The 13,156-nt window shown below is 36.1% G+C and overlaps 1 protein-coding gene across 1 annotated transcript in view; it reads left to right on the forward strand.

Annotated features, from left to right (window-relative positions):
• The window catches only part of LOC145283626 (sodium- and chloride-dependent GABA transporter 1-like), a 279,964-nt gene that overhangs the window by 212,646 nt on the left and 54,162 nt on the right, over positions 1–13,156 (forward strand). The window contains exon 5 of the mRNA XM_080132579.1: positions 10,177–10,309. Coding sequence (XP_079988705.1) covers positions 10,177–10,309 — 133 coding nt within the window. The remainder of the gene's footprint in view (positions 1–10,176; positions 10,310–13,156) is intronic.

A 13,156-nucleotide genomic window follows, 5' to 3' on the forward strand; every position in this document is an offset into this window, starting at 1 on the left:
ACAATTTTGCCCATCCGTATTTGTTTAAAGTAATCGTTATTAAAAATAATGCTTCTGGATCTCAATTTTGTTAATGTTTTTTTTTTTTTTTTTTTCAAGATTATTAAAAAAATTATTGCGCTGATGTTTACACCATCATGCGTACAAAAAATATTATAATATTATATTTAAAATTTTTGTGAGAATTGTTATCATTAAAATCACATGAAATATAATATATTTGATTTTATTATTTTTTGGAGAAAACATCGAATAAACAATTCTTAATCCAATGATGATATTGATAGATCGAGAAATTAATTTATGTTGATTTAATTAACACGGACTTTAGGGGGTTTCTTCGTAATTTTCCTGAAGTATAAAACTTTTTATATAAATTTTTTTAAAAATAAAAACAAATTCATGCGTCTTTTTAGTACTTAAAACTTCAACTTTAGCAAAGGTGTTTTTTGTTTACAAAAAATAGTACATTTTCACTGAAATTAACAAAGAAAAACAAGTGAAGCATGAATGGTCCCCCGTGAGTGCACAGTGAACGAGGCATAACAAAATGACTAAGTTCAGTATTTGCCTCCCTTTATTTGGCAACCAAAGTCTCTAGAGGACGTCAAATCCTGGTGAAAAATCAAACGGTGCAATTTTAGGCCTTGTCAAACAAACGGTACGGTTCTAGGCCTTAACATATGTAAATTTCTGCACCATGCAAAAAAATAAATTACTAAGTCCATTATTTGCACCCCCGCCATTTAGCCCCCAAAGTCGCCAAGGCCTTCACATATTTAAATTGGAGTTCAGCATCATGCAAAACTGCTAAATAGACATACACAGAAAATTTTGGACAAATATGATAAAATAATCCCCCAAAATGGAGCGTTTTTATTAGCCCTAAAAGATCCCCTGGGGCACACCTAAGAATTATCGCGAAGTACAAACAAATAAAATTATATAGAAATCAGTTAGTTACAACGTTTCAGAAAGTTTTATGAAAATCCAAACCATCAATTTTTTTTAATAAGCACAAAAGTGTCAATTTTAACCATTTTTACCCGAAATGCACCCGGGGGAGGGCAACCGGGGTTTTTCCGGAAAATCCGTTCTGTTACATTTTTACTCATATCATGTTTAACGTTTCTGCAAAATTTCAAAAAAATTCCAAGGAGTAGTTATTGAGAAAAGTGCCGATAGACGAACGGACGAATAGAAGAACGGACGAACGGACAAGGGTGAATTTACAAGTCCATCCTTCTTTTTGTCGGGGGACCATCAATCGGTTTTTGTAATTGTTAATTAATTAATGCTGAAAATTTAATTAAAATTGCTTGACTTTGTGAATTTTGCTGAATTTTTGAATTTTGCTGAATTTTTGAATTTTGGGGTCAAAATGTCAATGCATTTTGCACGTATCTGTGATTCACGATTTCCATTTTCATACGATTTACTGTTTTTTCTTGGTAAATTAAACACGATATCTATCGTGTGTAACCGATCATATAAGTTTGTCATCACTTTCCTGTTGTCGTTGCTACTTTGCTTTGTGTCTGCTTTCTTAGTTGGACGGTCGAGTAACACCTTCACCTTTCGGCCCTTGGCGACAATATATTGTCAGTGTCATTTTTCGGTCTGTTAGACATATTTTCCTAGGACCAATAATGGCAGATAATGTGGTCTGTCACGCTTACGTTTGAAAACGCATTTTTATTGCTAAACGCGCAGATTAGATGGACACATCCTGAGAATACCAGCCCTTGTTTATTTATTACGAATCTACCACATTTATGACTGCCCATCCGTCGTCAATTGAAGCGGCAAAACCTAAGAACGTGGTGGGTGGGGTGCTATAACACGCGTGATGTGTGAGGAGGTGGGGAGGAGTGGGTCGTCTATTAAGAGTAACTTGGCTGCCTGTTCTAATTTACTTATCTTGATCTGCTGTGAAATGTCACGAAAGATCGTTAATTTATTATTTATTGCATGTGTTTTAGTCGTCTGACACCGGCTTGACACTAGTCGTATTAGACTGGCTACGATTTTAATACACCCTCCTACAGTCACCCCTTTTCTCAGTGAAAACATAAATAAGAAACAAATGAATAAATAAAAACTGAGAAATCGTGTTAATACTTTTGAGACATTTGAGGCAACATAATATTTTAAATCTCCAAAATATGTGTGGGAATAATTTTCTACCTCGTTGATATAATTCTACGTTATTTTTCTCTTCACAAATGTACGATCCATTCTGCCCATAATGAATCATTTTTACAAGATTCTACTTTTATCAAATTGAGCGTTTCTTCTTTATTTATGTCATTCATTTTTAACGTCATACGCTTTCCCCCCCCTCTCTCTCTTTTGCTCTTATTCAATTCAAACAAGACACACTGCCACTTGGATGTAAATAGATACTATTTGGGATTATGCCTACTGGAACACTATGTAGGGAGTTGAGTAGCAAGATGGCTGTTCGCATAAAATTTATATTTCTGTATATTAGTACAGTCAGAAATCAGGAACGAGGGGGGTGGATTCAAACGTATGTCAGTTCGAGGAAAGAGACTATTAGAGTAGAATGCTTTCCGGAATATAGAAACCTTTACAATAAATAGGTATTTTGCCGCCTGTCATGTTAGTCGAGAGTATTCATACTGAGGGGCACACGTGCTACTAGTTTATCAGAGCACATTCTGTTAAAGAACTTGCAAAACAAGCACAGGAACACAACCCTGTGGCGATGGAAGGCAGTGATTAGAGCATGGTTGATAGTACCGGATCTATTAGGTTGGACACTTTTTTGGACCCTGAGAGAGAGAGAGAGAGAGAGAGAGAGAGAGAGAGAGAGAGAGAGAGAGAGAGAGAGAGGGGCAGGCGTGTGGCAGATGCAGCAATCTAGATGTGGCAACAATACTCTAGGCATGGGCGTTTACTGGTTTTGTAAAAATGCAGTATACTTTTAGATTGTGATTGTTCGCTACCGGAAAAAACCGGAAAGAATAACCGAAGATTATTATAAATTTATGAATTCATGATACTCGATGATTATTATGAATTCGGAAATTGTATTTGTAAATGATATTTTAGGAATGTTGGAATTTTGGTTGTTATTGTTATTGGAGCCGAATTCAGTGATATTGTTTATAGTTAGAGTTGAGATTAATAAAACAATTCTGTAAGGAATTCGAAATTCTTGACCAAGTCAGCTGGCAACGTGGATCGATATTCACATATTTGCAAACGTGATGATTGACGTCATAGGAATTAAATTAATCTAATATAGAGTTAAATTTTTTGAGAGTTGAGATCGGTTGATCGAAGAGAGATAATCATAATGTAGTAACGTGGCATTCCAACCGTAAATAATGAATGTATGTTTGTCTTTTTAATCTGGTCTTCGTGTTTGTCTTTTTAACCTGGTCTTCGTGTTTGTCTTTTTAATCTGGTCTTCGTGTTTGTCTTTTTAATCTGGTCTTCGTGTCTGTCTTTTTAATCTGGTCTTCGTGTTTGTCTTTTTAACCTGGTCTTCGTGTTTGTCTTTTTAATCTGGTCTTCGTGTTTGTCTTTTTAATCTGGTCTTCGTGTTTGTCTTTTTAACCTGGTCTTCGTGTTTGTCTTTTTAATCTGGTCTTCGTGTCTGTCTTTTTAATCTGGTCTTCGTGTTTGACTTTTTAATCTGGTCTTCGTGTTTGTCTTTTTAACCTGGTCTTCGTGTTTGTCTTTTTAATCTGGTCTTCGTGTTTGTCTTTTTAATCTGGTCTTCGTGTTTGTCTTTTTAACCTGGTCTTCGTGTTTGTCTTTTTAATCTGGTCTTCGTGTTTGACTTTTTAATCTGGTCTTCGTGTTTGTCTTTTTAATCTGGTCTTCGTGTTTGTCTTTTTAATCTGGTCTTCGTGTTTGTCTTTTTAATCTGGTCTTCGTGTTTGTCTTTTTAATCTGGTCTTCTTGTTTGTCTTTTTAACCTGGTCTTTGTTTTTGTCTTTTAACCCAGGTACGTAATTTTGTCTTGTCATCACCAACACAAAGAACATTGTTGTCCCCTCATATATGTGCTTCCCCAACATAAACACACACTCTAAAGTATATCATGTAATGACACAGTCTTCATCAAACATATACGCGCACATTAATCTTATACGTTATCTTAGTCTCTCTTCTATGCTCCTCCTGCCACGTAACATCTACTCTCTCTTCTCCGTATACTATATATAACCGTTTGGCGCCGTTTCAAAATCCCTTTATATTACATATCCCCGTTTAGATACCCCGTTATACAACAATACTAGCGGCTGGGGGTAGTTTTCTAGTACAGTAGGAGGGAGCCACCTAGCAGTCTTAATATATCTTATGCTGTTTCTTCTGTTACAAATATTATGTTAGTTACTTTAGTGTTTTTCCATTTCTTCTTTATTTACGTCATCTATTTATTTGTCATCTTCTTACCTTCTTTCTCCATCGTAGCTACCATAACTCTCCTCCCTCCATCTTCCTGATTCCACCATTTTTTCTCACACTCATCCTGTCATCTGAATTTCAATTAAATTTAAAAAATAAAATGGTGCAGGTAAAAATGGCACCATAAAAATAGCATGGGTAAAATTTGTACCGGTAAATATGGCATAAGCGAATAAATAGAAATCTCCAAATTTGTTTATTAGTATCTTGAATGTAAAAAATTGCATAGAACAAAATGGTCCCGTGAAATAGCGCAGTTAAAAATAGCACAAGTGAAAAATATAACTGAAAATCTCACACTGAATTTATCAAAGGAAAAATATAAGAAGTCTGTTAAATTATAAAGGCCATGCTACCTACATAAAAAGGGGCCAAGGATTCTTGATTAAATCCACTAAAAAATGAGATTTCACGTTCTGGGCAATTACGAGTGAACGCAAGCTTAAAACCTTTGAGAGAAAAAAAACAAAAACAAATAAACAAACAAACAAACAAACAAACAAAACAAAACAAGAAAAACGGCCACACTTTTGATGCCACCAGAGTCGTCCATATTCGCTACTGCCCGCCATAATGAAGAATTTGTTTCTGTAGCCAAAATTAACTAAGCAATCGCAACGATTTAAAATTAAAGAAAAAGTTTTCTTTTAATATAAAAATCAACCAACCAAACAAAAAAGGGTGCTTATTTTTATATTTACTCTGAATATTTGGCGAATTTACAATAGTCACTGTTTTTCTCAGGTTGTTTTTTTTTTTTTTTACTTTTCAAAAAGGAATTAACGTTAAAGTGTAGTATCCGTTCTGATACTAAACTTTTTCTTTTATTTCCTTGGCCAGTAAATGAGAACTCTTTTTAGATTAAATCATTTTTTTTTTTGAATTTTGTTACAATGCAATGTTAAGTGTTCCTTTTTGCGCAAATGGATTTTCTTCACATTAAAAACCGACCTTTTGTCTCACTTTAACCTCACGGAGAGGACAACTAAATAGGAACGTGAATGTTGAATAAAAGAGATAAAAAGCAATCAGTTCCCCCGCCCCCCCCAAAAAAAAGAGAAAATGTCCAATTTTATATTGAAATATGTAGTTTCCACACATATTGCAAAAGATGTCTGAATCATTACAGCGCTTGTTGTTTTGAAATGTTGCAACCATAGTTGTTTGATTTCAGAAGTTGTACACTGCAATGTTAAAAAACAACAAAAACAACAATAGTAACTCAGTACTAGACCAAGACTTTTAATAGGAATTTGTACACAATTTGGAGTGGCTATTAATTAATTATTAATTTGAAATTACTTCCTAGTTAAAATCAGAAAGTACCGCCTGAATCACTTCTTAGTTGCATTTCCTTGGTCACACCAGGAAATAATATATACGCAAAAAAAAAGAAAAAAAAAAAAAAAGAAAAAAGTTAATGAGTGCTCCTGGTTATTTTATACGAGGAGCGTTCCAAAAGTAATGCTTCCTAATTTTAAAATTCCGCCTAAATGGATAAGAGGGAATTGCAAATTGCATTGTTATGATGACTAAACTTATGCATTTAGGACCTGAAAGTTTATCTCCCTGTTGCAAATATTGACGGTGTGATCTTCTAAGAAAGCCAGCCCATGCCGTAGATTTGAATTCATGGTAAAAATGCATTGAGAATGATGCTGAAACATAAATTCTGCAGTACAAACAGTTGCTCGTTTGAATAGTACCACTTCCGTCTCCGTAGCTTTTCAACTTTTTGAGTTAACAAAAAGGAGGCTTTACTATTGAACTACCATAGTAGACTACACACTGAACGTACAAATGAATTTTTTTATGTAGGACGTATCTCATTCTGTGTAAATTTTACCATTAAAGCAGTATATTGCCTAACCAGCTAATTTTCTGTGTTGCTTGTTTCACTAATTATTATAATTATAATCTGACTTATATACCAATGAATAAGACATCATAACACATAAAATGCTATCGATTAAAAACTGTATCACACATTTTAAACACTTGTCACCCTACACATGACAACATAGAGTCATAGAGTCTTCAAACTGATTCGCGTTTTTTTTTTCAACTCACTATTATTCAATGTTATCCCAATGAAATAATGGACTAACATGGGAAAACAAATAGCAAGCAACGTCCACTGTCTGAAATGAACTCGAAAAGAAATATGTAGCGATGTGCCCTTGTAGGGGTCGCCATGCGCGGTAGAAATGAAGGCATGTCAAGAAGTCTCATTTTAACATTAAACAAGCCGAGCATGCGGAGTTCCCCTTCACAAATAAAATTTTTACTTTCACCATGATTAATCTTTGTGCAAAATTTCAAAAATAATCTAAGGAGCCGTTATTGAAAAAGGTGCGAACAAACGAACGGGCGAACTGGAATGAATTACTGCTTTTTCGGGGGACCAGTAACAGCTTTATGGATTATCGTGGTTAGTAAGTTTGTATAGAGAAAAGATTAGTATTGGAAAGAGTCCCCGTGTAGAGACGTTGATGAATTATTATACAGGCCTATTGTGAGAGAAAAGAGTTTATGTATGTGTTTGTAAGTTTGTAGTAGAAACATGCGTCCATATTCATGGACAGACACAAAAGATTAGAGACAGCGCCGTCGGAAGTGTAGTGTCTCACGTGGATGTCTTTTTTTTTTCTCTACCAGGCGCTCGAGCTCGAGCGCCTGGTAGAGAAAAAAAAAGACAGTTTTCGGTTTAACCTTTTATAAACTCTGTCATGTGACTTAAAGCTAGCTGGCTTCTGATTGGACAAACCAGAAAGAAAGAAGTATATTCACATTCTCGCGCCTCAAGAATTCGCAGCTGCTGGTGTTGCCAAAAATAAAAGGTTAACAGTAGGTGATAGCTTTCTTTATGTCAATACTAATACTACTGCTACTACTATTACAACTAGTACTACTAATAATAGTATGAGTAATAATAATAATAACAGCAACAATAATAATAGTATTATTATTAATAATAGTTGTAATAATAATAACAATAATAAAAGTAGAATTAGTAATAATAATAATAATAATAATAATAATAATAATAATAATTTATACATGCAAAATTAACTAACGTAATTCTATGAGTTTATATGAATAAAAGTGCGTAATTTTTCCGCGATTTTTTGACAAATTCTATACACTAGTAATAATAATAATTAGGGACATTTAGAGACTCTAATTATGAAACGAAGAATTGCTTAAAATTGTGGATGTATAGGAGTCTCTAATGAGTTATTTGGTATACCGGTCAACTAAGCAAGTATAAGACGTACCATGTATCAAATAAAATTATATGAATGTGTACGAAGTATATGAATATACTTGTGGCATATATATATATATATATATATATATATATATATATATATATATATATATATATATATATATTGCAAGGGCTCTTTATCCATATTTCGGAGCAATTCTTTACTTTAGATTTAGAGCCCCCCCTCTCTCTCTCTCTCTCTCTCTCTCTCACACACACATATATATATATATATATATATATATATATATATATATATATATATATATATATATATATATATATATATATATATATATACGAGGGGCGTGCAATAAGTAATGCCCCTGAATCACTTCCCATAGCAGTAGAGCAACGAACGGCACAGTTATTAGTCTTTCTCTACATAGGAACCACCCAGAGTTATGCATTTCTCCCATCGTTTGATGCAGTTCTGGAGACCGTTTTTGTAGAACACCCCAGGTTGGTACTCTAACCGCGACGTCACTTCAGAAATCACGGCTGCATCATCTGGGAAACTTTTTCCTTCCAGAAACAACTTCATGGCTGGGAAGAGGTGAAAGTCAGAGGGTGCAACGTCAGGAGAGTAGGGAGGATGGGGGTGTATTTCATAACCACACGGCCGTGCTTCTGATCTGGCGACATGTGAGTTGCGGACTGGAGCGTTGTCCTGCAGGAGGAGGGTATCTTTGCTGATCTTGCCCCGCTTCTTGATTTTGATAGCTTCCCTTAATTTCCTCAAAAGTGAAGCATAATAAGCTCCTGTAATTGTGGTACCCTTTGCCAGGAAATCTGTCATCACTACTCCGTCCTGGTCCCAGAAGACTGTGAGCATGACCTTGCCAGCGGAAGGCTGCACCCTTGCCTTCTTTGGAGGTGGTGTCCAAGTGCTTCCACTGCATTCACTGGGCTTTAGTCTCTGGATCATAGTTATTGATCCAGGTTTCATCCTGTGTAATCAGTCTTTTGAAAAACTTTGACTTATCTTCTTGGCACATCTCCAAATTCATCCTCGAGCACTCGACGCGTTCTCGCTTCTGGAATGGTGTGAGCAACCTGGAAATCCATCTGGCAGACACCTTATGCATAAGAAAATGATCATCAATGATAGTTTCAACAGACCCTGTACTAATCTTGACATCTTGGACTATTTGGCGAATAGTAATGCGTCTATCTTCCAAAATGGAAGCCTCAACTTGACGGACTGATGCCTCATCAATGGTAGAAGGGGGCGACCAGGTCTGGGAGCTGTTTCCACAGACTTCCGGCCAAGTTCATATGATGGGTCATTATCACCATAAGTTTCTTTCATTTCATCAAAAGTCTCCTGTGGTGTGCGTCCTTTCAAATACAAAAACCGGATCACTGCTCGACATTCAACAGGCCCCATTTCACACCTGACTCAGTTCAAATACCTATAAGATAGAAACCAAAATTCGTTCAGATCTGTAATTTGCCACATAACCCGTAGAGATATAAATCATTGCACATGCAAAATTTCAGCTAGATCAGACAACTGGAAGTTGGTCAAAGGCATTACTTATTGCAAGCCCCTCGTGTATATATATATATATATATATATATATATATATATATATATATGAAAATGTATAAATAAGAATAGGAAAAGTATAAAAGTTTATAACTTTTCTTTATTCGTTTTCAATTGGTGACGTGCAGGAATACAAAATATGATTATGAAATAAATTGATCTCTTTTTACAAGTATATAATTTTCGACCGATCTTTCAGTCTTCATCAGTGTAGTGAAAGTGATGAGCATACACTGGAAAAAGGGGAAAGGAAAAAAAGGAGGGGGAGTAGTAGGTATAGCCAATGAGAAGGTGCCACGTCAGTTTTAAATACATATACATATACATATAAGTACGCACATACACACATGCACACAGTACATAAGTAAGCGTATAAGCGTACCAAATATATATATATATATATATATATATATATATATATATATAAGTAAGCATATCAATTAAGTAGCTTACAAAAGATACAAATCTCTATACATTATCTTGACGCTAATCGCCTAAAGGGACGTATTTTGTTAGTCTTTTTTACTGATACAATTATAGTATGTCTTCTTCAGAATTGCTTAATCCTTGCTTCCATTTGTTCCAGCTCGTTTGATTTGTTAGTCTAGTGGTCTCCATTAACGTTATGATATATCTTAGTAATACAACTTCCCATTTCAATAGTTCCTTTTGAAAGAACTGAATGATAGTGAAACTCTCTTCCTGGTTACTATTTACCCCCTACCTAAACTCGGCTAGCCTCATTGGAGCTATTTCTAGAAAAAATGTATGCAATAAGACTAAACTCGACCTTGTATTAGACGTGTAATATCCACAGTATTTGCCAGTTGGCAGTAAAATTATGTTTACCTCTAACGTAAAACATCTTTAATATGTGATTGCTATATTTTTCTTTTATTTCTTTCAGTGAAGACGTTCTTCAAAGAACCGAACATATCGGTGACGGCGGAAATCTCGTGTGGACCCTTTGTCTCGTTCTCTTAGCCACGTGGATTGTTACATATTTCTTTGTTTTCCGTGGAGCAGCTTGGATCGGAAAGGTAACAACACATTTGTTATTGTGTTTGACATATTTTCGTAGTATTTACGAAGGGAATTCCAAAAGTAATGCGTCCTATTTTTTTATTCTGCCTAAATGGAGCAGAGAAGATTGCCTATTGTGTTATTATGATGATAGAACGCACGCATTCATGACCCGAAAGCTTCATCCCTCTGTTGTAGATATTGTCGGTGTGAGGCTATAAAAAATCAACCCCTGTCATGGACGCGCATCAAAAGCAGAGATACGTCATTGAATTCTTCCAGACAGAAAAAAATGAACCGGTCAACATTAACCGGCGTCTGTTGAACGTTTACGAAGCCGATGCAGTTGATATCAGCACAGTTAGAACATGGGTTCGTCGATTTCAGAATAGTGAGAGAGAAATGAGTGACAGAAGGTGCTTCGGGCGTTTACGACCGAGGCATCAAAAGAGATTGGGAAAAGTGCATTGAAAATCGTGCTGACTATGTAGAAAAATAAATTATTGAGCACAAAAGCTCGTTTGTATGGTATCAATCCCGACTTCGTAGTTCTTCAACGTCTTAGTTTATGATTAAAAAATAGGAGGCCTTACTTTTAGGAAGCATTAGTTATCTATTTTGGACTGTTGTCTTCATTTAGTATTATAGTAACTACGTCTCGATTGCTGTGTCCTTTAGTTTTCTTCAGGTATTTCCTATCGTAATCGATAATCATCGAGGATTTCGAATTCAACCTTTTACTATGTTGCTGTAGAGTGCTCTCATTGTGTGCTTCGTCATTTTAATGTCTTATATTTTATTTTGTTTTTATTACTAATGAGTCATCACTAGGGCTGTGACAACAGAATATTCTTTTCGTTGCTTTGACTCTCGAGTATATATCCGACACAGTTAGACACAGTTAATCAACCGATAACAACATCACTCTATATAAAAGCGTATAAGATATCAACGGATACACACTCGAGAGTCAACACGTTGAAAAGAATATGCTGTTGTCCTAGCTCTAGTCATCACCTGTCAATATTAGACAGTCACGTAAAATCTCCACAATCGCTCAGAAATCGGAAATTACACAATAATGCTAGTAGTTGAAATATAAAGCTCAGTTTAGCATTATATTTTCGCATGATTGAAGATATTTGTTTTGTTTATGCTTAATTTTCGACTTTGGGAGATAATCGACTCCACTTGACTGTTACAAGGGGCGTGCAATAAGTAATGCCCTGACTCACTTCCCATAGCAGTAGAGCAACGAAACTGGGCACAGTTATTAGCCTTTCTCTATATAGGAACCACCCAGAGTTATGCATTTCTCCCATCGTTTGATGCAGCTCTGGAGACCGCTTTTGTAGAACACCCCAGGTTGGTACTCTAACCACGACGTGACTTCAGAAATCAAGGTTGCATCATCTGGGAACGCTTTCCTTTCAAAAACAACTTCATGGCTGGGAAGAGGTGAAAGTCAGAGGGTGCAAGGTCAGGAGAGAAGGAAAGATGGGGGAGGATTCCATAACCACACGCCCGTGCTTCTGATCTGGCGACATGCGAGTTGTGGACCGGAGTATTGTCCTGCAGGAGGAGGGTAGCTTTGCTGATCTTACCCCGCCTCTTGATTTTGATAGCTTCCCTTAATTTCCTCAATAGTGAAGCATAATAAGCTCCTGTAATTGTGGTACCCTTTGCCAGGAAATTTTTCATCACTACTCCGTCCTGGTCCCAGAAGATTGTGAGCATGACCTTGCCAGCGGATGGCTACACCCTTGCCTCTTTGGAGGTGGTGTCCAGGTGCTTCCACTGCATTCACTGGGCTTTGGTCTCTGGATCATAGTGATGGACCCAGGTTTCATCCTGTGTCTAATCAGTCTTTTGAAAAACTTTGACTCATCTTCTTGGCACATCTCCAAATTCATCGTTGAGCACTCGACGCGTTCTCGCTTCTGGAATGGTGTGAGCGACCTGGGAATCCATCTGGCAGACACCTTATGCATATGAAAATGATCATCAATGATAGTTTCCACAGACCCTGTACTTAATCTTGATATATTGGGCTATTTGGCGAATAGTAATGTGCAGATCTTTTAAAATAGCAGCCTCAACTTGACGGACAGATGCCTCATCAATGGCAGAAGGGAGCGACCAGGTCTGGGAGATATTTCCACAGACTTCCGGCCATGTTTGAATTCACGATGCCAACGTTTTAGCAGGCTATATGATGAGGCATTATCACCATAAGTTTCTTTCATTTCATCAAGTCTCCTGTTGTGTGCGTCCTTTCAAATACAAAAACAGGATCACTGCTCGACATTCCACAGGCACCATTTCACATCTGACTCAGTTTAAATACCTGTAAAACAGAAACCACAATTAGTTCAGAGCTATAATTTGCCCCATAACCCCTAGAGATATAAATCATTGCACATGCAAAATTTTCATTTCGTTTCACCATTATCTTTCTCAATGGAATTTCTTATAGGAACACATCGAGTACTTACGGGAGGGATCACGTGAACGTTACCAACATTTCTGTTCTGTGAAACGAATTGGATTCGAACCTGGCACACTTGGGTTGTTAGTCTGTGTCGTTAACCACCTAGCCACCGCCACCTCTCTGTTGCTATTGTACAGCTGCAATAGTATCACTTAATTCATGTTTGTGTAAGTTCTGTCACTGAGGAATTGAATCGCTGGTGAACTTATTGAAGAAAATATATAAAAAAATAATAATATAGAAAAAGAAAATATTTTAATATATGTCTTTTTTTTATTTATCACTATGAGTTTCCACATAGGTGATTACAAGTGATTCCTAACTGGTAAAAAAGAGGTAATGTTCTATGAAGAATGAGCGACATAATGTCTTT

This window comes from Euprymna scolopes, chromosome 8 (assembly GCF_053919585.1).
Source record: "Euprymna scolopes isolate OS-2025 chromosome 8, ASM5391958v1, whole genome shotgun sequence".
NCBI classification, from domain to species: Eukaryota; Metazoa; Mollusca; class Cephalopoda; order Sepiida; family Sepiolidae; genus Euprymna; species Euprymna scolopes.